Consider the following 26938-nt stretch of genomic DNA (forward strand, 5'->3'; position numbering starts at 1 on the left):
GGAAAGGTTGGAAGTTGGTTTGCTAATCTAGGCAAAAGTATAGTTTGGTACATTTTAAAGCCTGTATTAATAGTATTAATTTGTATAATTACATTATTAGGATTAGTAAAATTGTATAAATGGTATAGGTCGAACCAGTTACAAAGATCAATGAGAGACCAAGAAAGGAGACTAGCTGTTCTACAAGATCAACAGTATAAAAGTCTGAGAACACTTGAATCGATAAAAAGAGGAACTGATGTAACTAGTTCGGTATAAGAGGTATATTCAAATTGCTTTTAGTGATGACTCCTAAAAGTCATCAAAGGGGGGAACTGAGAGAGCGCAATTTGAACGAAAAGTATATAGTAGCCATATTTAGACGTATATGTTATAAACGTAGGAATGAAACGCACATCGTAATGTAAAGTTGGTGACTATAGCATAAAGGCCAATGAATGTGATAACATGGTATAGGAAATGTAAATGTATTCACAAGTTAAAATGCATTAGATTTAGAAGACCCGTATACATGATATATATAAATGTATAGAAATGTGTAGAAATGCTTATGAAATATCGAATGTGCACAGTAGAATTCGCGTACGCGTGTAAACTTTAAACATGTGTAACTTTAATTTGGAGAAGCGGCGAGAAATGTAACGTGGAAAGACGTAAACGTGGAGAAACGTGGATAAATGTATAAGAGAACTCATATAAAGATGTAACCAACGAAAATGCATAAGTTGTATTCTATGCAGTCGTATTCAATGTATTTCATATATTTGATGTAGAATGTATTTAAGTATAACTAGGGCTTATGCTGAAGTACGAATATATAAATGTATGCCAAAGGTTATACTGTGTAGAGGGTTTCTGTAGGAATGCTGGAAGAGTTTAGGTCATTTGTGTATGTAACCTAACTGGTCAAGAGCTCGAAGGAGCATAGTCACATGAAATGTAATTTAGTGGTCTTGTGAAGGTCGTAAATAGCTTGATGTGGACATGAGAGCCGAGAAGTCTAGCACTTGTTAGATTTAAGGTGACAATGCCGGACGGAGCTTATTGCTCGAACGTGAGGAGAGACACTCTTGAGGTGGACTATGTTTTGACAAGACCATTCACAGGACCTAGTAGGGTCAAGTTAAGAGACATAGAGTTAAGGCCTTGTCTAAGTTTCATATGTTACATGATCTGAAAGAATCAATAAATGTCGACGATGAAATGATGAAGATGACATCCAAAGGAGAAGGGTCAACTTAACGGACGACGCGAAGAGTGGACCAATGGAAGAAGCAGGAAGTTGACATCATCGGGGAAAGTCCGTGGTGGGCGTCAAGGGGCGTTCCACCCACACTGTGATTGTGTATTTTAGGGACAGCACCCCGGGGAGAGAGAGCAATCAGCGATGAGCGAGAGAGAGCAATTGGGAGATTAGGAACAGCGAGACGAATTGCTCAGAGCGAGGGCGAAAGGTAGATGCCTTGAGCAGATGCGCTGAGACATCAGAAGCGCAAGGGAGCAGTAGGCCGAGGACCCTTAGAGAGCGGATGGGTAGGCAGATAGGGTACTGCTTCTGAAACTTAAGATTTCCTTTAGAGGCTAAGAGAGTTTGAACTTCTTAGGGAGTCAAACTGCTGACACCTTTTTAGGGAAGAAAACTTGCGAAGTAGGGTTGTCACATAGCATAGAGTAGGGACAGTTTTAACTCGATTATTGTTTTTATCTTACTGCAGATAACGCAGAAGGAACCACTTCACACCGAAGCTTAAGCGGCTGATATTGAAATTGATTTTGTATTTTGTATTCTTTTGAGATCATATCCTGAGTGGATTGTATCGCATTCAAATTCAACCTTATATAAACTCTTAAAACTTTATCAGTTGTAAGTGGTTCTTCAGAGTGGCGTCAGTTAATGGGGTTTGTCTAACCAATGCGGGGGTGGTCCTTTCCTCAATGACAGATATTAGCGGTCCAAAACAGATGAATGGGATTCTTTATTAAATTTATCATAATCATAAATTGATATCAAAATCCCGTTCCTCGCAGTCTGGAGGGGTTGGAGCAAGCAGACGGACAAAGGGTGGTGGGAGGTGATAGTGCTGGAAGTAAGCAAACAGACACCAGAGGGTTGGAGGCAGGGGCATAGCTAAAGCGGAGAGCATAGAGGCAATAGAGGATGGGTCTTAGGTGCTGCGGGCAAGCAGAACGGACAACAGAGGGTGGAAGGGAGGCAGGTGCTAGTGGTAGGCAGACTGACAATGAAGGGTGGAGAGAGGTGCCGGGTGCATGAAGATGGGCAACAGACAGTGGGAGGGAGGTGCTTGGACCAAGCAGACAGACTACGGAGTGTGGGAGTGATTGACTGGGGGCAAGATGACGGACAACAGAGGGTGAGAGAGTGGGGGCAAGCAAAGATTTGGTGGGCAGAAGGAACACAGAGAGGGGAGTTGTACACTTCCTTAAACAAAAATAAAAAAAAATTGCACCCAAAACAATCAGTAGTGGAAGAATACGAGTAATGCCTACATGCTTCAGGGGAAGGACAAACACACCAAGAGGATGGAAGCCTAGCTCACCTGACCAATAAGAAGTCACCAAATGAGAGTGACAGTGCAGCCATCTAATGGTTAGTAATGGGTGAGCACTAAGCCCAATGTATAAATAACAAAAGGTCTCAAAAGCAACAGCGCATGGATTGTCATTGGCTAGGCCTAAAACTGTGTCTAAGCTGGGGAGGAAGATGAGAAATGTTTTGTTGTTTGATATTTAGTGGTTACTTTGTGTCTGCAGTTGCAGGTGCCAGGCACCAGCACGTATTTCTAGGTCCCAGGACCAATTCGTAATTAATAGATTTTCACCCAGATCAAATCGGAGAAAGGCAGAAAAGGGTGAAAGAAGGAGGAAGGGAAAGGTAAAAAACCCTTGGCTAAGGGAGAAAACAGGGAAGAAAAATAACTTGAAAGAGTAAGATAAAGAGACAGGAAGAGTAGGGTGTTGGAAGAAAGAGTAACAAGAGAGCATTAGATAGAAGCAGCCTTAGCAATTCAGTAACCCTCGTGATTAGGAGCTGCGTATTTGTTATATAACTTAAGCGCGGTTGCTATCAAAGAGTATTGAAAGAAGTGTGCAAAACTTTGTTCTATCTAGATGTGATGGATGGTAATCAGGATGCTCCTGGGTGTAGCCACCTATCTTGTACCAGTCTGTCATTTCATTCAGGTAATGCTAACATCAGAAAAAACAAGCACTGGCAAAGCCAACTGGTTTCTCTTTTGTAGCCTATTGGCTAAGACAATAGCTTTTAGCCACGTTGCACAGCATTCCTGTTGCATGCAGCATGGCTAACATGAAAAGATTTTTTTTTAAGTATTTGATGCAAGCTCCGCATTATTTTGTAGTTGCTCACACTACACATGTCGGTGTCTAATAATTACATACATTCTTCATATTTCCTTTTTAATTACATTTGGAGCTATAAGAAATAAATGAAACTTGCAAAGCCTTTCTTAAAGGCAAGCATGTAATGTTTATGTAAAGCAGCATTGGCGATTGGTGGGTCAACAAAAGACACAAGGGGAAGGGCGGGAGGGGTTTGTAAAAGCAAAAACAACCCAGGGGAGGGCGGGAGAGGTAAAGCAACTTCACATATGGGGGTAAAGCAGCCAAGTGGGTGGTGGTCAGGTCGGGTGAGCAACATGGAGGGTGATAGCAGGGAGGGTGGTGGGAGGCAATGGGGAGAAGCACACCGGTGAGCACAACATGTAGGGGGGAGGGCGACAGAGAGCAACACAGAGCGATAAGTACACAAGGGCGCAGGGTCAAAAAATGCACTCTCATCTCGTGCTTCACATAAAGGAAAGAAGTAGAACTTGAAAAGCACACCGTGAAATAAGCGATACCAGATCATCAAAGCAGCGCCAAAGATGCAGTGTCCATTGTAGAGACAAACACAAGTTTGACAAACTTGGACAAATAAGCAGCACCCAAATGAGAGCAAAAAGGAACGCCTGTCACTGGTAAGAAATATGCCGGCTCCAAGCCCCTCTTTGTTATCTGTAAGCCACAATTCACCTCGCAACAGACAGTTAGCAAAGTATCCCTGTATTATGATTCAGGCTCCCTGTTTTCCGTTTTTACGGATTTTTACAGATAAATAGAGATAAAAACTATGTGTTTTCTGTCTGCATTTATTTTTAAAGTAGATAAATACAGATCATTGTGCTTCTTTTAAGTGACTCCCGTGCTGCCTTTTATGAATTATAGGCCAGCAGCTGAGCAGATGGACAGCATAGGAAATAAAAAAATCGGACGAAATTTCGTTAGATAAGGGCATTTTTCAACATACAATTATGGTATAATGTAAGTATTTACCAGTGGATGTATTGTTATGTAAAATTTGACAGCTTAAATAGCTAAAACACGACAGACCTCAAAGTATGAGTGCAAGTCTATCCGTTATGGAAATGTACAATTTTTAACTTCATTTATACACAAAATAAATATGGATAAATACATATAAAATGGCCCAAAAATGAACATGGATGCGGGTGCACGTGCCCGGTCCCACCAGTTTCAAGGGTTTCCTGGAGGCCATGGGTTTGGTAGATATCTGGAGTCACAGGTACCCAACGCGAAGCAATACACTTATCACTCGACCGTACACAATAGCTTATCACGTATAGACTATTTTTTGGGGTTAGGAGACGGGATGCAAGCAGTAGACAACATTGAAGTACAGCCCAGGGGAATATCAGACCATTCTCCGATAGTAATGACATTACTCAGTCGGGAAAAGACTCGTAAAAGAATGTACCCCATATACCCTAACTTTCTGAAAATCCCTGGCATCAGGAAAGATCTCAAGGAAGCGACGAGGTTTTATTTTGAAGAGAACAAAGACTCGGTGCCCTCCCCCTCGATTCTGTGGGAAGCATACAAGACGGTCCTTCGCGGACAGGCGATGGCTTCCATTATGAGAAACAAAAAGGCGCAAAGGCAGGAACTTTCGGAGTTGGAAAGGTCCGTACACACAGCCAATGTGTCCCACATGGCAGATCCCACAGTAGACACGGCCCGCACTTTACAGCTATGCTAGCAGTAGTATAGGGAGCATCTCAGACTGCAGGTACTTGACAATGTCTCGGCTACGACCCACAAAATATACGATGTGGGAGACAAAGCAGGGAAAATGTTAGCCTGGTTAGATAAGAGAGGAGGGAGCAATAGAGGCATTCAGCAGTTGTATACTAGTGAGGGTCGATTGCAGAAACACCCTGAGGAGATCGTAAACACACTAGCAGTCCACTTCGAGAGGGTATACACCCCCGATCGGAACGTCACAGAAAGTGCAGCCCTGAACTCTCTAAATCACATAGTGACCCAGACATTTACACAAGAGGCGCTCCAAGATTTGGAAGCTGACCTCACTATTGAGGAACTACAACTAGCAATCCAGGCGATACAGTCGGGGAAAGCAGTAGGCCCAAACGGGATCCCCATAGAATGGTATAAACTCATGTCAGCTGCACTCAGCCCGCCTTTGCTGGCTATGTACACGGAGAGTCAAGAGAAAGCAGAACTCCCGCTGGATCAGCGGACAGCCACCATAGTGGCAATTCCAAAACCGGGCAAGCCGCCGACAGCTTGCACATCATATCGCCTAATCTCTCTCCTTAACGCGGAAGCCAAAATCCTTGCGAAACTGCTAGCCACGAGATTGATGGCCTATCTCCCATTGCTGGTGCACCCTGATCAATCTGGCTTCATGCCGAACAGGAGTACGGCCTTCAATCTCAGGCGAGTACATGGGGTGTTAGCACGAGCTCTGTCATTAACGGAACCAGCCGTGATCCTTTCACTGGATGCCAGAACGGCGTTCGACATGGTGGAATGGGGGCACTTCTTTGCGGTCCTGTCACGTATGGGTTTTGGCTCCAAGTTCATAGCTTGGGTGCGTCTTCTCTACGCCAACCCGGTCGCATACATTACAGCCAATGGTCACATCTTGCGTACGATCCAACTGCGAGAGGGACCCGGCAGGGCTGTCCCCTCTCCCCCTTGTCGTTTGCCCTGGTCTTAGAACCACTGGCGACGCTGATTAGAACTACACCATTACTGAAGGGCATTGGATGGAAAGAGGGATGGGAAGATTGTGTGTCCTTATATGCTGACGATATGTTGGTATATTTTACGGAGCCAGGCAGAAGTATACCAGCCCTACTTGCCTTATGTGACGACTACAGGACATCGTTGGGATACACACTCAACTGGTCAAAATCTGTCATATACGTTCTGAGGGGGCCGGCACCTCTGCTCGACGTAAATTGCCCACTACAGCTGACTACGTCCTCTTTTAAGTACCTTGGTATCCACATCACTGATAGCCAAACAGAATTCTTCGATAAAAACCTGACTCTTCCCCTGGCCCGGCTCCAAACTGACGTGAAACATTGGGCTTCGTTGCCATTGACCCTCCTCGGACGGGCTGCACTCTATAAAAGGATGGCTCTCCCAAGATCCTTTACGCCCTGGAAAACTCACCCCACCCGGTCCCGCCACGATACTTCCGACAGGTGACAACATTGGTGTCCACGAAATGCAAAAGTTGTCGTGTTGTTCCTAGTGACAAAGACATTTTGTTGGATTTAATGCCCTCACACACCCTTTCAGGTGTCATGCTTCATCATTTGGGCCTGCTCCTCGTTGGGTCCTACTCTCTTCTGGAGGATGTTAAAGACCGGACTTTAACATCCTCCAGAAGAGAGTAGGAAACATCACTTTCCACTACTCTCCTCTAGGAACCCCCCCTTTTAACTAAAGCAGTAGCCCTCCTGAATAAAATTGACTCTGGTACTACTAGCTTTATTTTACTTCACACACTAACGTCTACCCTGAATCCTGGCCACATACCCGCACTTCATCTATACGGCAGTTGGAAAAAGATCTCCGCCAAAGAGCCCCTCTATGAGGTGTTGCCCGTTGGGTATTGCACCGCCGACCCACCGAGGAGCAGGCCCAAATGATGAAGCATGACACCTGAAAGGGTGTGTTAGGGCATTAAATCCAACAAAATGGATTCCCAGGGCGACCACTAGGTTACCCTGTTCTAATCCACATGCATTACAGACTACACTAACCTCTTTCTTTGTCACTAGGAACAACACGACAACTTTTGCATTTCGTGTAATTTGGGCACGTCGTGTGTGGACCTTCTGCTCGGATTGAGCAGTAATAGCCCTAGACTCCTTCTTTTGATAATAACATTGGTGTCCAACCTGTTATGGAGTAACAAGCCGGCATGTATTGCCCATGTCAAACTAAACAGAAGTTGGTACGAAGGGGGGATTGCTTTGCCAAATCTGCAATTGTACTTCTGGGCCGCCCAACTCAAGATAGTCAACCAATGGATTCATGCGCCTCGGGTTGACCCAGCATACAGGCCTGATAGGACTCAACTAGGCACAGACAGTATGCTTTCAGTGTTCTACAACAGAAGTCAGGCAGCAAAGTTGATAGGCCCCACGAAACATACAGCAATGCTGTGGCATGCGGCACAGGCGAAGCTGGGCTGGAGGGGTGTAATCACTAAGCTCACCCCGCTCTGGGACACTAAGGTGCTGGGACAATTGAGACGGAGTAAAGGGTTTACACAATGGGACAATATTGGCATATCTATGGTGGGTGACTTGTGGGACAAGGGGACGGTGGTCCCGTTCTCCCTTCTTCAGCAACAGTATGAACTGGGACCACACAAAACCTATAGGTATGTGCTGATAAGGCACGCATTACTGCAGGCGATACCACCAGATACTAAAGTCCCGGAATCCTCCCCGCTAAAGGATAGATTACTCACGGATTACATGCAGCATAGTGCCACTTCCCTTACCTACGAAAAACTGTTGAACAACCAATCAGACCCTACACTAAAATTGCGCGAAAAGTGGGTGGATGAACTGGGAGACATGGATGAGACCGAGTGGAACGAGGCGCTGGTGTCCCGGAGGGAGGTGGGCATTTCGGCTAGGTTCAGGCTAGTACAATTAAAAATCCTGCATCGTATATATTAGTAAAGGACCATACTACATAAGTTACAAAGAGCGCCGCATCCTTATTGTCTTCGGGGCTGCGGGGAGGAAGGTACATTACTCCATTCCCTCTGGGACTGTCCCCTTATAGCTGCCTACTGGTGTCAAGTGATGCGCACAATGTCACAAACACTAAAGGTTTCGCTGACTCCTGAACCACGTAAATGCCTTTTAAACATTTGGGATTCAAATGATCTTTCCAGGTACGGACTGATATGGGGTACGTTAGCCATCATGGTGGCGAAGCGAGACATAGCGCAGAAATGGGGCGCCCCAGAATTGTCCACATTGGCTCAATGGAGCAGGAACATGGACTTGTTAATGTTTACAGAACAGGCGGTATATGTAAATAGGGCTTGCCCGCGCAAGTGGAACAAGGTCTGGACCTGCAGGAATGTTTATAGGGGAGACTTGTGTGATCCATTAACGGAAGAGGAAGATGCCAGCTCCGATGAAGAGATAGAAGGGGAATGGGAATGAAACTGTTGACCTGTTAACCACAGTGGAGTGCGTAGTGGGACTTCACACTGGATGCTGTAGCTGTGAACTCTGAGTCTATGTAACAGAGTAGCCAAAATCCTTGTAGGACTATTGTTGTGTTGATTGTCAACGTGTATGTTTGTTACAAGTTACAAAACAAAAAATAATAGACCTATAAGTTAACCGGAACACAAACTGATTGATCTATGTACACTTTATTTTACCACGCCGCCAGATCCCAGGGGTGTCGGCTGAAGGGCTGTGTTAATCCGAGAGTGAAGAAAGGACATTATGAACAATGCGGCCGGCCCTTGGGGTTGTAGGCTGTATGCTGTGTCGTTCAAGAATTATACAATAAAGGTCTTTAATAAAAAAAATAACATGGATTAATACAGACGGAAATTCTCTTCCATGGTAAACTCTTTATCCAATTCAAGATGGAGCTGAATATCACCCTCTTCCACAAAGGGCCACTCACCCCATAAAAGTCTATCCGTGTGCCCTTGAAAGGTATGCCAGTACATGACCAACCTTGCTGTACTTCTTTCTGGATAACTGGTCCCTGAATGCACATAAGTGCTGTGTTTATAATACTATATAGCCACCATCAACAAGTGTAATTAAAACAGATATCATCTTTTAAATTGAACAGTATGGGAGTTCAAAGTTGTATGTCTGTGATGGCTGTACAATCAGGTGGTGGAGATGTGGTGAGGTGTGTTGCCCTTTGCTGTTCAACTGAATGTCAGTGTTTCAGGTTGGTTAAACCAAAGTTGTGAGGCAAAAATTTGATAGTTGATTGGATTAGTTTTGTGTGAGCTGGATTAGGGTAAATATATGCTCACGGTATTTTGGAGCTAATCGGGCGCTTTGTTGACTTCCATAGCTAAATGGTGGCAAAGTATTCAGTCTTTCACTACTGCAGTTGGGTCGTATATCAGGGCCACCAGTCATGCTTCCTATATGCATATTGTTATGTTATGTTTTTGTGAGCACTTTGCAAATATTGTGGAACTTGCAGGAAATTGGTGTTCACCATTCCAGCGAATACATAGCTACAGAACTATGACTTGTAGAATCTATTGTGGAGGTTGGCTTTTATTTATGGTACTCTTTTAGTAGAAAGAGATATTGTTTATAAGGCACACACACAGTGAAAGACCTATGGCAGGATTACGAAGGACTTACAGTGGACTTATTCCTCTACCATTTCTTGCAGTTGGTTGGTCTTATTGTCACTCTCATTTCTTGCTACCAATTTGATGGCTTTCTTTCCCTTTCTTGTGTTTGTCCCTCCCCTGGAATATAACCTCCTTTTGATTAGCTGACCTGTATCCCTCCACTTCTCAATTTAAGGAAACCACTTTTTCTTTTTGGTTAATCACTTAATTAGAGTGCAGGTCTTTTCCAAATTCTCTCCCTCGTGTACTTCTCCAGCCACCAACTATTAGCCCCTACCTTCTGTGTTGCTTTCTCACTCTTGTACTGGTCACTCTTTCTCGCCTGTGCTTCTCGCCCACTTGCATGCTTCATGTTGCTCTCTCCCTCGTGTGCTGCTTTTCTCTACCTCCTCCACCTAGCTTTATTTTTATTTTAGTCATCCCACCCACTTCTCGTTGCTTCTCCCCCACATCTTCCTGCATGCATGCATCTACAAACATCAGTGTTCCTTTATTTTTTATTTTTTATTTTGTCTGATGCTTCACATCATTGTTCATTTTTTTTTGCATTGACATAGCAAATGGTTATGAAATATAAATCCTTTTTTTCTTTGCTAATGCTTGTTTTTATCTATCCTTAATATGCATGTGTAGCTGCTCCAGGAAATCATTTGGGCTTGCTTGCTATGGTTTTTTCTGATTTCATTTAAATTGAGCAATAATTCATACATTTTTCTTTCAATACCCTGGAGTTTGTTTGCATTAATTCCTTAATACTTTTTTAAGTACCTTCACAGGACAACAGACATCATTCTTTCAGGAAGCCTGTGGTTCTGGAACCAGTAAAAGGAAAGCCGATTCTTGTGAATGGATTCGTCAGAACAGACGTTATACTCAAAAAATTCAAAATGTCCTCTCCAAAGTATAATGGATGAGAGTTTGCTTATTTTACAATTAATTCTGAAACAACTTAGCACCCTCTGCAAGAAGGAAGCGTTGTTGGTGGTAGCATTCATGAGCAAGATAGCACTCTGAAACAATCAAACTGGAAGTGAATTAAAATATTGTTAGATTATTTCTTATTTTAAACCCTCCACCACTTCAGTTGTTGAGCCATCAGTGGCCTGCTGCAACAACTTTGTGGATTTCTGTGATATAAAAGTCAGAGACATCCATATCTTGTTACACATCAGTGAACCTCCAGAAACTGAAATCCTCCCGTGAAAGGTGCTTCATTTCTGAACAAAACCTTCAGTGAACAATCTTCAAAGTGAAACCCTCGACCCACCTTCAGGACGCCAGTCCAGGGTTTATTGGCAAATCTCTTGCCGCTCACCTACTCCCTCCTATGGACCAACATGGTCAACTCCTCTCTTCAACGTCACCTATTTCCAGAACAACCAAAAGTGGGTCAATTCTCACCTCTATTGAAAAAACAATCTCTTGACACAGAACATAAACAACTACCACCTAGTCTCCACACTTCCATTAGTAGGCAAAGTCATTGAAAGTTTTGTTGCTTCCAAGCTCACTTCACACATTTGAACAAACAAACTCCTAGGCTCCCTTCAATCAGGTTTCCGTCAGAACCACAGTACACAAAGTGCAATCCTACAAATAGTTAAGAATCCTTGACTCCGGGAACTCCTGCCTCCTGGTCCTTCTGGACTTGTCTGGTGGATTCAACACTGTCAGCCATCCGGACCTCCTTCGTACTCTTGAACATCGCATGGGCTTTTTGAGGCACAGCCCTCAATTGGTTCTCCTCTTACCTAACTAACAGCTCCCAAATTGTGAAAATGGGCAACTCGTTCTTGAGACCAGTCATTGTACATCAAGGGGTCCCTCAAGGCTCGATCCTCTCCCCATCCTTCTTTAAACTGTACCTAGAATCATTATGTGTGATTATCAGAAATGCTGGGATTCTCTTCAACTTCTACGCTGATGAAACTCAAGTATACATGTAAATCTCTTCCCCTGAAGACCTTGCCTTCCTTTCAATCAAGCTCCTAAAGATTTAAAAGTGGATGTCTAACCATAATCTAAAACTCAACCCAACTGAACCTGAATTTCTTTTGATCTCACTTCCTAAAGCAAAAACCAGGACAGGAATGAATGGCCACCTTTCCCTCACTAGATGGATGCCCGCCATTATCCAGAGTGCTAGATCCCTTGGTATCACCCTTGAAAATCATCTAAACTTCCAGAGCCAAACCATAGCCATGGTCAAAAGCACACAGCACCAACTCAGCCCGCTGTGGGGCATCAGACAGCTGATCCCAGAATAAGACCTCAAAACAGTGGTTGAGTCTCTTATCCTCTCCAGACTAGATTACAGCATTGCCCTTTTCTCAGACATTCCCAAAGTTCATTTAGGCCCCCTAGAGCAACTCTATACTCAACAGTGTGCTTTGTGTTATGTCTCAAGAAATGTGACCACATTTCCCCGGCCCTGGTAACTCCAGTGGCTTCCCATTAAAGCTCTGACCCAATTCAAAACTGCCTGCATTAAACATAGAGAGCTGCACTCCTCTTCACCCCGTAAGTGAGAAACTGAAAAACTCTGGAGCAAATAGGGGTACCAGAAATGCCCAATCCCTGCTCCTGGAACCTCCCCACCTTCAGTCGAGGATGGTACATGAGCCAGTCATTCTCTGGTAGTGCCACAAGAATCTGAAACTCCTTACCTCTCTCCCTTTGCCTAACAACGTGCATAGCCACCTTCAAAGAGGACCTCAAACTCCTCCTATTTGACAGACACATGGGTTAATCACCCTCGACCATACCTAAGTACTTTATCCAAGAGATGAACTGCCTTCATTGTGTGTCCCCACCTTTTTAATCAATACTTGAACCTTGTACGTCTTTTGTCCAACAACTGTACTTGTCCTGGTTGCAGCTACTGACACAATATGTCTGAACGTAATTATTGTAGCTGTAACTTGCTGTACCCTTGTATCATGCCTTGGGCCATGTCCACGCTATATACGATTACAAAAATAAATAAAAAGAAATAAATATTATATGGTGTAGCATATTGTGAACTTTACTGTGTGATTTAATGACCAATCATGACTTCAACTAAACCATCAAAACAAAGAAATACCTGCACTAGCTAGCAGGCGCGGTGCGTCCAATGGGGCGTGGGGGCATAGCCCCCCCTGCCCGCAGCCGCCGCAGCTCCCTCTGCGTTTCTGAGCTTAACTAAACTGAATCAGTTTACTTAAGTTCAAAGACGCCGAGGGAGAATTGACAATCATGTCAGTCAGCATGACGTCGGACCACCCACCCCTTCAGAGTCTGTTGACTGACATGCATTGTCAGACATCGGGCAGCAGCACAACACAAGTGCGCATGAGTGGGGACGGAGGGCAAATTTTCTGCCTGTGCCCAGTCATGCGCACTTGTGTTTTCACTTGTTTGCGCATGCCCATTAGGAGCCCCTCGGTCTCCTAATGGGCAGGCGGCGGGCGAGGAGTCACCATGCCCTAAGCCAATCCTTGCGCTGCAGCCATAGGTCTAGGTCATGTGAACTAGGTAACGCTCTTGGTATTCAATCTTTATTGCAACCAATTGTTGGTTTAAATATGTGTCTTTGATTTTGTAAGTCATGATTGTCAAATGGGCATGATTAATAGTCACCAAACGTATTTGGGTGTTACAGGATAAAGGAAATAGCAGTATCAAATTAGAAGGGTAAAGATGAAGAACGTAAAGGATTTATGTGTAAACAGCAGGCAGGAAATGTATTGAATGTGTTACCTTTCCGTACTGCCATCATAGCTATGGACAATATGCATTCAAACGCAGCAACACATTTAAAAGGTACTTTTTGGGGTGTATTTTTCAGCACTAGGTCTCGGCAGTAGAAGTAATTGTTAATAAAGCGATAATATATATCAGAGTTGCGTGTCGCTGCATCTTTTTCATTCCTTGTACCATTCTGGTTAGCAGGGAAATTGCGTAGTTAGATGTCAATGTATCGGCACATTTCTTACCCTCAGTTTCCAAACGTCCGTGTGGCGCGCAGTAAGACTACCACTGTTATAGTTTCCAGGCTTACTCTGTTTCCCATTACTGCAGTTGCGTTAGTTTGTTCGGCGACTGCAAGATGAAAAGAATATGCAGATGTAGGTTTAGGAACAAACCATAAGCATCTAGTCAATATCACACAGAAATTACCCCCACCCCAGACACCCCTCTTGGGTCCCGGGCCCCTTGTGAACACGTAAAGCATCGCGGACCAGGGGTTTCCAAGTCGTCCGATAGTTTGTCATCTCTTCGTACCATTTTCATCCTGAGTTCCTCCGGGGGATTGTGCAGAACTGTCTTTAATTCAATCACAGTTTGTATCGTCGCACAGCGTGTTTCTCATTCTAAAGTTTATTTGCCATTTTGTGAAACGAGGGTGTAAAAGCATCATCAGGGAGGTCGGTTGTTGGCATATTATAGAAAGACTGCAAGTTCAGGGAGACTTGAAATGTGAACCAGGAAAATATTTCTTAATATTACTCCTGAGCCTGCATCACCCCTTTTAAGCGCATACAATGACCTTTGTTCTAGTGACAATCAATCACTAAAACATGTTTGCCTATTTCATGTAATTTCTCTTTCTTCACGTCCTCTCAGGTACTACTTATAGCAAGTAGTGTAAGTTTCTATACTACCTTGTCTCTTACAGGGTGCAGTAACAGTGTTTTTTAGGAGTCTCCTTTTTAAATCATATTGAAACTCTCTAATTTGAATTTAAAATAAGCATGACAAATGCTTAAGTTGTTAAAAGCCCCCTACTACTGCTTTGCGACCTAGCTGCTGATAGAATTAGGATATCCACATGAACCTTCCGGCTATCTCAAATGTACTTGAAAATGTACCATTTGTCCACTCTTTTCTCAAACTTTTCTCGGGGGGAAACCCCCCCAAACCCCCAAATCCCCCGAAGGTTGGTCCGGTTCGCCCTCTACGCTCACTCGCTGCGGTGCAGTGGCATATTTATTTTACGCCGCACCACTTTCAAATGTCACCAGCCGCTCCTGCTAGCTAGAAACTTAAGCTCACTGAATGACCACCTCCTTATTTAAAACCCTTTTAATTCCTTGTTATTGCTTTTATTGTTGTCTTGCTTTACATTGCCTCATAATAGAGCTAGATTGTTATCTTTAAGCAGTTTTGGCATTTGAAAAAAATCATTCTCAGCATTGCATAATTTAAGGTCATATAAAAGTCTAATTTGTTGATTGCAAAATCTGATGGCAAACAAATAACACGTTTTGTTCCCTTTTATCCCTTGCCAGGTTCGGAGCAGAACAGCCTGTGTACATCAATATAATCAGAGATCCTGTGAACAGATTTTTATCAAACTATTTTTTCCGTCGATTTGGGGACTGGAGGGCAGAGCAGAATCACATGATTCGTACTCCAGGCATGAAAGAAGAGGAGCGATATCTAGTAAGTTAAACACAACAGAACAGGGCAATACATGTAATAATTGTATTCAGCCTATTTTTTTTATTAAAGGTGCCTGTCATCATATGTCTCATGAGAAGGAGGGACCCACTTCACTACAACAGCCATCAGAGGTTCTTAAACTTCTGACTTCTGTGGCCTCTCAATGAATCACAAATGGAAACCGGACACCCCCTGCTAAGCGTATTCTACAATTTGAATTTGAAAGAAATACACTAACATTTAGAAACAAGTGTACCCCAAACAAAAACACACATTGCAACGTATTATATTTAATTAATTAGCAAAGGAAAAACAAAAAATCGGAATTTTAATTTCACTGGAACAGTTGGAGCTTTTCAATACTTGATTTCATTTCTAAAAGATGAAGCAATATGCAAGAATCTAGCATATTGTTTTATCTTTTTTTGCTCTAAGCTCTATTTTTGTCAACAAATGCCAGTGATTGTTTTTTAATTCACCAGCCATCTAGGATACCTACTTAGGGCTTGATTCACAAAGGTCAACTTAAACTTTTGAGTAAATACATGTGGGGCATATTATCAAGACAGGCGATACAATTATTGCCGTTTTAGAAAACTGCTGCTAAAACGGCGATAATGGGCTTGATAATATGCTCTATGAAATTCCAATTGAAGCCCATGTTAGATGTGAAGGACATCTAACATGGCCTTCAATTGGAATTCCATAGAGCATATTATCAAGCCCATTACCGCCGTTTTAGTGGCAGTTTTCTGCCGCTACAACGGCGATAATTTTATCGCCTGTCTTCATAATATGCCCCTGGGTGTCTTATTTGACAATGAGGGGACCTTCCTTTCTCATAAGCAGGAGCTACAACGTAAAGGCTTTAAAGAGGACTATGGTTGGTCCAAGCCTGGTACCGCTGCTCACGTTTATTGCATTAAGCTGTGCCCTAGCTTAACATATGGCAGTGAAGCTAACTGTGGGCGAGATGCCGCAGCCCTTGACATAATCACATCACGAATATACAGGTGAGTATCTAACAGCCAATGCATCACCTGCCCAAATCCGGTTGAAGTTTGGCTGGCTAAACAATCAATTGCCGGAAAGGGGGCTTACCTTAAGACCTGAAACAATCTGAAGTCCACATCTGTCAAAACTCTAAATAAATCCTTGTGGGTGGAAATATCATGAAACGGCATAGCTCCAGCAAGACGATATTTAGATTCTGCCACCGATACCTTGGGTGCCCGCTCCCTCTTGGACCTTACTTATACCCCCACTGCTTTTATAAAGTTAATCAATTGCTCAATGAACAGGCTCTCTGCAGTGGGAGACAAAGCCGAGCTGGCAAACAGATCCCATGGGTGGACAATAATAAACAATTGTAATATTTTCAATCCGCCCCTTTCCTTGTTTTGCAGGGTGGGCTCCCTATTTAAAGGAAACATTCATGAAGCTTGATCATCTGCCCACACTGTCCCAATATGTGCTGTCTAAGTGGGACAGGCACCCAAGCTTTGGTTTGTTTTGTATGCACGTGCCCTAAGCTTCAAATGGAAAGGAGAGGGCTCCTAAGAGTACATTTTAACCCTAGGAGCATTCAATCATGCAGCATTATAATATGCTCTTGTGAATTCCCATAGCAGCCCAGGTTCTGGTGTTAACCTGGGCTGCTATGGGAATTCACAAGGGCATATTATCAAGCCCATTATCGCCGCTTTAGCTGCAGTTTCCTGCCGCTAAAGCGGCGATAATTTTATCGACGTTCTGGATAATATGGCCCCAGAATCTCAGTTGTTGAGGCAAAATGCCTCTTGCAAACTTTCAGCTACATATTCAAGGTCTGCAGGTGTTGAATCACCATCAGCACTTAAGGGATGTTGGGGTATCCATGGCTGTGGAAGAGGGAGGCTATGAAGTAACATACTCTGCTCGGAAGATATGGGGCAGCATTATTTAAAATGATGCAAAGACAATGTGTGATGGCAGACATACAAACTGTGCTGTGACCAGAACAGAAATAAACAACAAGCACTGGGGGACAGCACAACATTTAAAGTGGACTAGCGGGTTAAAACCTCTGATATGACTTTCAATGCAGAGGCACCACAGCTCTTTGCTGAAGGGTCAGGGATTGCACCTGCCTCTGGCTGAATGCCTAGAGGGTTCCCTACATTCCCGGTGTCTTCTCCCAAGAGCACCCTCTGGGTTGCACTGACTGTAAGCCATATTGTATGTCAATCACCGTGCCTCCCTATAGCCTATTTGCCCCTACAAATTTAAAAGAATGGGTGCCTCATGTATGAGGCTGCGCATCACTTTTATGCCGCCGGTGAGTCACTTTTTGTGACGCACCAGTGGTGTAAAAAATGCGCCTTGTTGCGCCATAGTTACAAAGTGACGCATCTAGGTAGATGCGTCACTATGTAAACCCCTGCGCCAGGTATAATGTATGCAAGGGGGGCGTATTGACGCAAGAAAGGGTCATGGAAGTGACGCAGTAAAATCTATGAGATTTCACTGCGCCACTTCTAGGACCCAAATGTGTCAAAATATTACGCCTGCCTCACAGCAGGCGTAAGTCTGACGCAAGCCCTTTCACATGGGGCTCACCCCATGGGAAACGACACATTGCTGGAGTTGCGTCACTTTTGTGACACCCTCCAGCAATGCGTCACTTTTGCGCCTACAGATACGTCAGAAATACTGACGTATCTGTAACTCCTTGCGACATGATGCGTCATACTGTAAATATGACACATCATTGGTATTGCAAGGAGGGCGCAATGAAAAGTGACGCATCGCTGTTTTCATGCAACGATGCGTCACTTTTCATAAATGAGGTCCTATTTGAATAGGAGCAAAGGCATTCCATCATTTCCATAGGACAATATCCCGGGAAAATGAGGGGCCGCCTTCTGGGAAGGAAATGTTGCACCCACATGTTGCATATTACAGAAGGGGTAAAAAAGGGGTAAAAAACAGTTGTGGCCGGCACAGGTAACAACGCTAGAGCCGGAGCGTGGTGGGACGGGCTGGGGGAAGTTGATAGACGACGGTATAGGGAAGGTAAAATAAATAAATCTATACTACTATAATAAAGGAAGAACTTCCAGCCTTTGAGGCGGGTAAACTCGGGAACCACAGCGCCAATCCACACACCTGATACACCGTTGGAATCGTCAGGGTGTGTAGATGGGTATAGGCTATATAAATTTTAAAACAAAACGTTATTTAAAAAATGTACTTTAAAATAAAAAGTAGTCCCTCCGAAGTAGCGCCGGCCGCGACATGCGTGTTCACGTCAGGAGCGCGGGGAGGAGCGGCGTCCAGAAGCGCGATGAGAAGCGGCGGACATGGCGCGGGGGAGGAGCGGTGATGTGAGGAGCAGCGGACAGGCCAGCGGCGTTGCAAGCAGCGGACAGGCTGGAGGAGTGGCGGCTGAGGTAAGGGAGCGGCAGACATGGCTCGGGGGAGGAGCGGTGACGTGAGGAGCAGCGGACAGGCCAGCGGCGGTGCGAGCAGCGGACAGGCGGGAGGAGCGGCGGCTGTGATAAGGGGACCCATGTCGGGGCAGGCGGGGGACGGGCTGGGCGGGGGCCCGGGCTGCAGGAGAAAAGACAATGATCCCGCATTTTTATAGTGAAACAGCAATCATTAACACACCTCTAGGCCAAAAAGATTAGCTATGGTGTAAGCTTTCCCAGCCAATGTACACTCTGTAGAACGGATTGGTCAGCTGTACACCTCTGCAAAGAAGAACAGACATATTGAAAACAGTATATCAGCAGCGGACAGGCGGGAGGAGCGGCGGCTGAGGTCGGGCAGGCGGGGGTCGAGGCAGGCGGGGGTCGGGACGGGCGGGAGCCCGGGCTGCTGGACAATGTCGGGGCGGGCAGGGGTTGGGAAAGCCTGTTGCTCCTGGACAAGGTCGGGACGGGCTGCTAGTAAATAAATAAAACCACTTACTTTGTGCTCGCTGCATCACCGAGTCGGTGACGCGGCGAGTGCAAGGTAAGTGCTTTTATTTATTTTACTTTCCCTATCCCATCATCTGTCAACTCCCCCTCGCCCCACCACTGTTATCTGTGCTGCCGCGCCAGGTAAAACAAAAACAAAAAAAACACAAGGACGCACACACTTTTGGCTGCATTACAAAATATGGCCCAAGGACCACCCTCCTCAATATCAGAGCAGTGGGGCACGTTCACTGACTGCTCAAACATTATTTTGCTCCCATGATCTACATGGGCGGTGAGACAGGCCTACATGGCTGGCCCCCTATTCCAAGATTGTTCACCACCACTGTTATATAAATTATTTGGTTCAAATATACATTGTTGCCTTTTGATATTTATGCTGCCAGAAAGTCACGCATGACCATTACGATTCAGGGTTATGCTTCTAAAATCCGAAATCACTGACACGCTCACAAAAATCTGTATGCTTAATGTATTCTTGAGGTGCTGTCAAGCCATGTTCTGCTGCTGCACAAAGCTCTTCCTTGCTTGAAAAATCCGGGAGAATAAATTATTTATAGGGTATTTGACTGCATATTTGAATGCTGTTATTGGCTCCATTTCAAACTGTCAACATTTATTGCCTTCAAAGAAATAGGCAGAGCACCGGGAAAAGTATGAGGAAAGTTAACATAATATAGGAAAAATGCAGAAATAAAGCATCAAGTGATGGCCCGCACGCCATACTTTTTTAATATAACTACGTAATTGGTGGTTGTCATCTTTGATTTGAGCAGAAATATGAAATTTGGCTTGCTGATAAAAATCATTTCTGTATTTAGTAGGTTTTAATTAGACTGCTAACCACCTTGTTAACAGGAAGTGCTGCAAAAGAACCAGCGGGTCAGGCTCCCTTGCCTCGCGCTCCTTGATTTTACCCCTGAACCCTCACGTTTCTGTGTGCTTCGGATACTTATTGGCACTTAAATACATTTCATAATGCGAGTTATTCGCTGCTTCAGCGGAGGCATCTTTCCTTACAACTGTTTTTTTTGTTTTAACTGTGTGGCCAAATAAAAAGGGATAAATTAAAAGCTAAGCTTTTAGTAAAATATATATTAAAAATCTAGTTTTAATTCTGATTATAAGACAAATGGAGCAAAAGGATCGTAATTGTTACCCATCTCCGCCCTGAACTATTTGCTGTGGAGAATGTTGTACCTGCAGTATTAGTGAGATTTGGTGTTTTGTTTACTAACATTTTTAAAAATGACGCCAGCCTATGTGAATGGTACAGGGAAAGTGGTGTGGTGAGAGATAAGGAGAGCATCCCTTGCTTCGTTGTAGCGTAGGCAAACATGCTTTAACCCCTCCCATGCTGGTGATGGAACCGTTCCGTCACAAGCCTCGGGTGGGCTGTGCTGGTGATGGAACGGTTCCGTCACGGCCCGCTCGCCGCGCCTGCCCAGTACGAATTCCGCGCCTGCGGTGACGTTCTAAAGAGCGGGCGGGGCCGTGACGGAACCGTTCCGTCACAAGCACAGCTCACCCGCAGGCCGTGAGGGAGCGGTTCCGTCACGAGCACGGTAGCGCCGCGCGGCCCCGCCTCCCACTTAGCGCTGCGGCAGAATAGCCAGCGCAGCGAAGGGGTTAAGTCAGGTGCTTTGTGTGTGTTCTAATGCAAAGTATTTATGTTTACCATATTGCGATCTCTGGTTATGGAAAAAGCATTAATGTGTTACTTCATTGGCCACTTTCACAAAGTGGCAAGCCGCTGTGCTCCAGCTATGAACGTGAGATGCTGGTGTGTGGTGCTGGAAATGCTTACCTTACATTAAGCGATTTAGAAAAGGGGGTGGTGATGAACAGAGTGTCTGAATTAAGCAGACCATTCTTACCCAGTCCAAAGATCAGGGCTTGATCCATCACCGTTATTTATCTCACTGCCCCATCCCAGCTCAGAACCTGGCTATATGCAAATCAGTCTGTCCCTGGCCCAGTGCATCATGGGAACAGGGCAGACTAAACTACCAAGCCAATTCTTCACCAGAAAGGAGACAAGCTACCGGGGACCGGTTTCTGGCATTTCAGCCGTCTTCGGCCCGGCTTGCTTGAATCCTGATGGAGCAGTGAGAAAGGGACTCATGTCTGAGTATACCCTGCCACACCTATAGTGGCCAAAAACGATTTAGAAAACCCTTGCTCATTGCACCATCAGGATTCAAGCAAACCGGGCCGAAGACGGCTGTAATGCCAGAAACCGGTCCCCGGGAGCTTGTTTCCTTCCCAGTGTAAGAATTGGCTTTTGTAGTTTGGTTTGCCCTGTTCCCATCATGCACTGGGACAGGAACAGACTAATTTGCATACAGCCGGGTTCTGAAACTGGGATGGTGCAGTGAGCTAAAAAACGGTGTTGGATCTAGCCCTGATCTCTTGACTGGGTGAGAGCTTTCTGCTTAATTCAGAGACTCTGTCCCTCACCACCCCTTGTTGTAAATATTTTTGTCCACCCTAAGCATGGAAGGGTATTCTCAGATGTGAGACCCTTGCTCATTGCACCATCAGGATTCAAGCAAACCGGGCAGAAGACGGCTGTAATGCCAGAAACCGGTCCCCGGGAGCTTGTTTCCTTCCCAGTGTAAGAATTGGCTTTTGTAGTTTGGTTTGCCCTGTTCCCATCATGCACTGGGACAGGAACAGACTAATTTGCATACAGCCGGGTTCTGAAACTGGGATGGTGCAGTGAGCTAAAAAACGGTGTTGGATCTAGCCCTGATCTCTTGACTGGGTGAGAGCTTTCTGCTTAATTCAGAGACTCTGTCCCTCACCACCCCTTGTTGTAAATATTTTTGTCCACCCTAAGCGTGGAAGGGTATTCTCAGATGTGAGACCCTTGCTCATTGCACCATCAGGATTCAAGCAAACCGGGCCGAAGACGGCTGTAATGCCAGAAACCGGTCCCCGGGAGCTCGTTTCCTTCCCAGTGTAAGAATTGGCTTTTGTAGTTTGGTTTGCCCTGTTCCCATCATGCACTGGGACAGGAACAGACTAATTTGCATACAGCCGGGTTCTGAAACTGGGATGGTGCAGTGAGCTAAAAAACGGTGTTGGATCTAGCCCTGATCTCTTGACTGGGTGAGAGCTTTCTGCTTAATTCAGAGACTCTGTCCCTCACCACCCCTTGTTGTAAATATTTTTGTCCACCCTAAGCGTGGAAGGGTATTCTCAGATGTGAGACCCTTGCTCATTGCACCATCAGGATTCAAGCAAACCGGGCCGAAGACGGCTGTAATGCCAGAAACCGGTCCCCGGGAGCTTGTTTCCTTCCCAGTGTAAGAATTGGCTTTTGTAGTTTGGTTTGCCCTGTTCCCATCATGCACTGGGACAGGAACAGACTAATTTGCATACAGCCGGGTTCTGAAACTGGGATGGTGCAGTGAGCTAAAAAACGGTGTTGGATCTAGCCCTGATCTCTTGACTGGGTGAGAGCTTTCTGCTTAATTCAGAGACTCTGTCCCTCACCACCCCTTGTTGTAAATATTTTTGTCCACCCTAAGCATGGAAGGGTATTCTCAGATGTGAGACCCTTGCTCATTGCACCATCAGGATTCAAGCAAACCGGGCAGAAGACGGCTGTAATGCCAGAAACCGGTCCCCGGGAGCTTGTTTCCTTCCCAGTGTAAGAATTGGCTTTTGTAGTTTGGTTTGCCCTGTTCCCATCATGCACTGGGACAGGAACAGACTAATTTGCATACAGCCGGGTTCTGAAACTGGGATGGTGCAGTGAGCTAAAAAACGGTGTTGGATCTAGCCCTGATCTCTTGACTGGGTGAGAGCTTTCTGCTTAATTCAGAGACTCTGTCCCTCACCACCCCTTGTTGTAAATATTTTTGTCCACCCTAAGCGTGGAAGGGTATTCTCAGATGTGAGACCCTTGCTCATTGCACCATCAGGATTCAAGCAAACCGGGCCGAAGACGGCTGTAATGCCAGAAACCGGTCCCCGGGAGCTCGTTTCCTTCCCAGTGTAAGAATTGGCTTTTGTAGTTTGGTTTGCCCTGTTCCCATCATGCACTGGGACAGGAACAGACTAATTTGCATACAGCCGGGTTCTGAAACTGGGATGGTGCAGTGAGCTAAAAAACGGTGTTGGATCTAGCCCTGATCTCTTGACTGGGTGAGAGCTTTCTGCTTAATTCAGAGACTCTGTCCCTCACCACCCCTTGTTGTAAATATTTTTGTCCACCCTAAGCGTGGAAGGGTATTCTCAGATGTGAGACCCTTGCTCATTGCACCATCAGGATTCAAGCAAACCGGGCCGAAGACGGCTGTAATGCCAGAAACCGGTCCCCGGGAGCTTGTTTCCTTCCCAGTGTAAGAATTGGCTTTTGTAGTTTGGTTTGCCCTGTTCCCATCATGCACTGGGACAGGAACAGACTAATTTGCATATAGCCGGGTTCTGAAACTGGGATGGTGCAGTGAGCTAAAAAACGGTGTTGGATCTAGCCCTGATCTCTTGACTGGGTGAGAGCTTTCTGCTTAATTCAGAGACTCTGTCCCTCACCACCCCTTGTTGTAAATATTTTTGTCCACCCTAAGCGTGGAAGGGTATTCTCAGATGTGAGACCCTTGCTCATTGCACCATCAGGATTCAAGCAAACCGGGCAGAAGACGGCTGTAATGCCAGAAACCGGTCCCCGGGAGCTTGTTTCCTTCCCAGTGTAAGAATTGGCTTTTGTAGTTTGGTTTGCCCTGTTCCCATCATGCACTGGGACAGGAACAGACTAATTTGCATACAGCCGGGTTCTGAAACTGGGATGGTGCAGTGAGCTAAAAAACGGTGTTGGATCTAGCCCTGATCTCTTGACTGGGTGAGAGCTTTCTGCTTAATTCAGAGACTCTGTCCCTCACCACCCCTTGTTGTAAATATTTTTGTCCACACTAAGCGTGGAAGGGTATTCTCAGATGTGAGACCCTTGCTCATTGCACCATCAGGATTCAAGCAAACCGGGCCGAAGAAGGCTGTAATGCCAGAAACCGGTCCCCGGGAGCTTGTTTCCTTCCCAGTGTAAGAATTGGCTTTTGTAGTTTGGTTTGCCCTGTTCCCATCATGCACTGGGACAGGAACAGACTAATTTGCATACAGCCGGGTTCTGAAACTGGGATGGTGCAGTGAGCTAAAAAACGGTGTTGGATCTAGCCCTGATCTCTTGACTGGGTGAGAGCTTTCTGCTTAATTCAGAGACTCTGTCCCTCACCACCCCTTGTTGTAAATATTTTTGTCCACCCTAAGCGTGGAAGGGTATTCTCAGATGTGAGACCCTTGCTCATTGCACCATCAGGATTCAAGCAAACCGGGCCGAAGACGGCTGTAATGCCAGAAACCGGTCCCCGGGAGCTTGTTTCCTTCCCAGTGTAAGAATTGGCTTTTGTAGTTTGGTTTGCCCTGTTCCCATCATGCACTGGGACAGGAACAGACTAATTTGCATACAGCCGGGTTCTGAAACTGGGATGGTGCAGTGAGCTAAAAAACGGTGTTGGATCTAGCCCTGATCTCTTGACTGGGTGAGAGCTTTCTGCTTAATTCAGAGACTCTGTCCCTCACCACCCCTTGTTGTAAATATTTTTGTCCACCCTAAGCGTGGAAGGGTATTCTCAGATGTGAGACCCTTGCTCATTGCACCATCAGGATTCAAGCAAACCGGGCCGAAGACGGCTGTAATGCCAGAAACCGGTCCCCCGGAGCTTGTTTCCTTCCCAGTGTAAGAATTGGCTTTTGTAGTTTGGTTTGCCCTGTTCCCATCATGCACTGGGACAGGAACAGACTCATTTGCATACAGCCGGGTTCTGAAACTGGGATGGTGCAGTGAGCTAAAAAACGGTGTTGGATCTAGCCCTGATCTCTTGACTGGGTGAGAGCTTTCTGCTTAATTCAGAGACTCTGTCCCTCACCACCCCTTGTTGTAAATATTTTTGTCCACCCTAAGCGTGGAAGGGTATTCTCAGATGTGAGACCCTTGCTCATTGCACCATCAGGATTCAAGCAAACCGGGCCGAAGACAGCTGTAATGCCAGAAACCGGTCCCCGGGAGCTTGTTTCCTTCCCAGTGTAAGAATAGGCTTTTGTAGTTTGGTTTGCCCTGTTCCCATCATGCACTGGGACAGGAACAGACTAATTTGCATACAGCCGGGTTCTGAAACTGGGATGGTGCAGTGAGCTAAAAACGGTGTTGGATCTAGCCCTGATCTCTTGACTGGGTGAGAGCTTTCTGCTTAATTCAGAGACTCTGTCCCTCACCACCCCTTGTTGTAAATATTTTTGTCCACCCTAAGCGTGGAAGGGTATTCTCAGATGTGAGACCCTTGCTCATTGCACCATCAGGATTCAAGCAAACCGGGCCGAAGACGGCTGTAATGCCAGAAACCGGTCCCCGGGAGCTTGTTTCCTTCCCAGTGTAAGAATTGGCTTTTGTAGTTTGGTTTGCCCTGTTCCCATCATGCATGGGACAGGAACAGACTAATTTGCATACAGCCGGGTTCTGAAACTGGGATGGTGCAGTGAGCTAAAAAACGGTGTTGGATCTAGCCCTGATCTCTTGACTGGGTGAGAGCTTTCTGCTTAATTCAGAGACTCTGTCCCTCACCACCCCTTGTTGTAAATATTTTTGTCCACCCTAAGCGTGGAAGGGTATTCTCAGTTGTGAGACCCTTGCTCATTGCACCATCAGGATTCAAGCAAACCGGGCCGAAGACGGCTGTAATGCCAGAAACCGGTCCCCGGGAGCTTGTTTCCTTCCCAGTGTAAGAATTGGCTTTTGTAGTTTGGTTTGCCCTGTTCCCATCATGCACTGGGACAGGAACAGACTAATTTGCATACAGCCGGGTTCTGAAACTGGGATGGTGCAGTGAGCTAAAAAACGGTGTTGGATCTAGCCCTGATCTCTTGACTGGGTGAGAGCTTTCTGCTTAATTCAGAGACTCTGTCCCTCACCACCCCTTGTTGTAAATATTTTTGTCCACCCTAAGCGTGGAAGGGTATTCTCAGATGTGAGACCCTTGCTCATTGCACCATCAGGATTCAAGCAAACCGGGCCGAAGTCGGCTGTAATGCCAGAAACCGGTCCCCGGGAGCTTGTTTCCTTCCCAGTGTAAGAATTGGCTTTTGTAGTTTGGTTTGCCCTGTTCCCATCATGCACTGGGACAGGAACAGACTAATTTGCATACAGCTGGGTTCTGAAACTGGGATGGTGCAGTGAGCTAAAAAACGGTGTTGGATCTAGCCCTGATCTCTTGACTGGGTGAGAGCTTTCTGCTTAATTCAGAGACTCTGTCCCTCACCACCCCTTGTTGTAAATATTTTTGTCCACCCTAAGCGTGGAAGGGTATTCTCAGATGTGAGACCCTTGCTCATTGCACCATCGGGATTCAAGCAAACCGGGCCGAAGACGGCTGTAATGCCAGAAACCGGTCCCCGGGAGCTTGTTTCCTTCCCAGTGTAAGAATTGGCTTTTGTAGTTTGGTTTGCCCTGTTCCCATCATGCACTGGGACAGGAACAGACTAATTTGCATACAGCCGGGTTCTGAAACTGGGATGGTGCAGTGAGCTAAAAAACGGTGTTGTATCTAGCCCTGATCCCTTGACTGGGTGAGAGCTTTCTGCTTAATTCAGAGACTCTGTCCCTCACCACCCCTTGTTGTAAATATTTTTGTCCACCCTAAGCGTGGAAGGGTATTCTCAGATGTGAGACCCTTGCTCATTGCACCATCGGGATTCAAGCAAACCGGGCCGAAGACGGCTGTAATGCCAGAAACCGGTCCCCGGGAGCTTGTTTCCTTCCCAG

General features: G+C 45.6%; 1 protein-coding gene across 1 annotated transcript in view; it reads left to right on the forward strand.

Moving 5' to 3' along the window:
• UST (uronyl 2-sulfotransferase) overlaps positions 1 to 26938 on the forward strand; it is a 911106-nt gene that overhangs the window by 656532 nt on the left and 227636 nt on the right. The window contains exon 5 of the mRNA XM_086927463.1: positions 15001 to 15154. Coding sequence (XP_086783589.1) covers positions 15001 to 15154 — 154 coding nt within the window. The remainder of the gene's footprint in view (positions 1 to 15000; positions 15155 to 26938) is intronic.

Source organism: Lissotriton vulgaris, chromosome 6 (genome assembly GCF_964263255.1).
Source record: "Lissotriton vulgaris chromosome 6, aLisVul1.2, whole genome shotgun sequence".
Taxonomy (NCBI): domain Eukaryota; kingdom Metazoa; phylum Chordata; class Amphibia; order Caudata; family Salamandridae; genus Lissotriton; species Lissotriton vulgaris.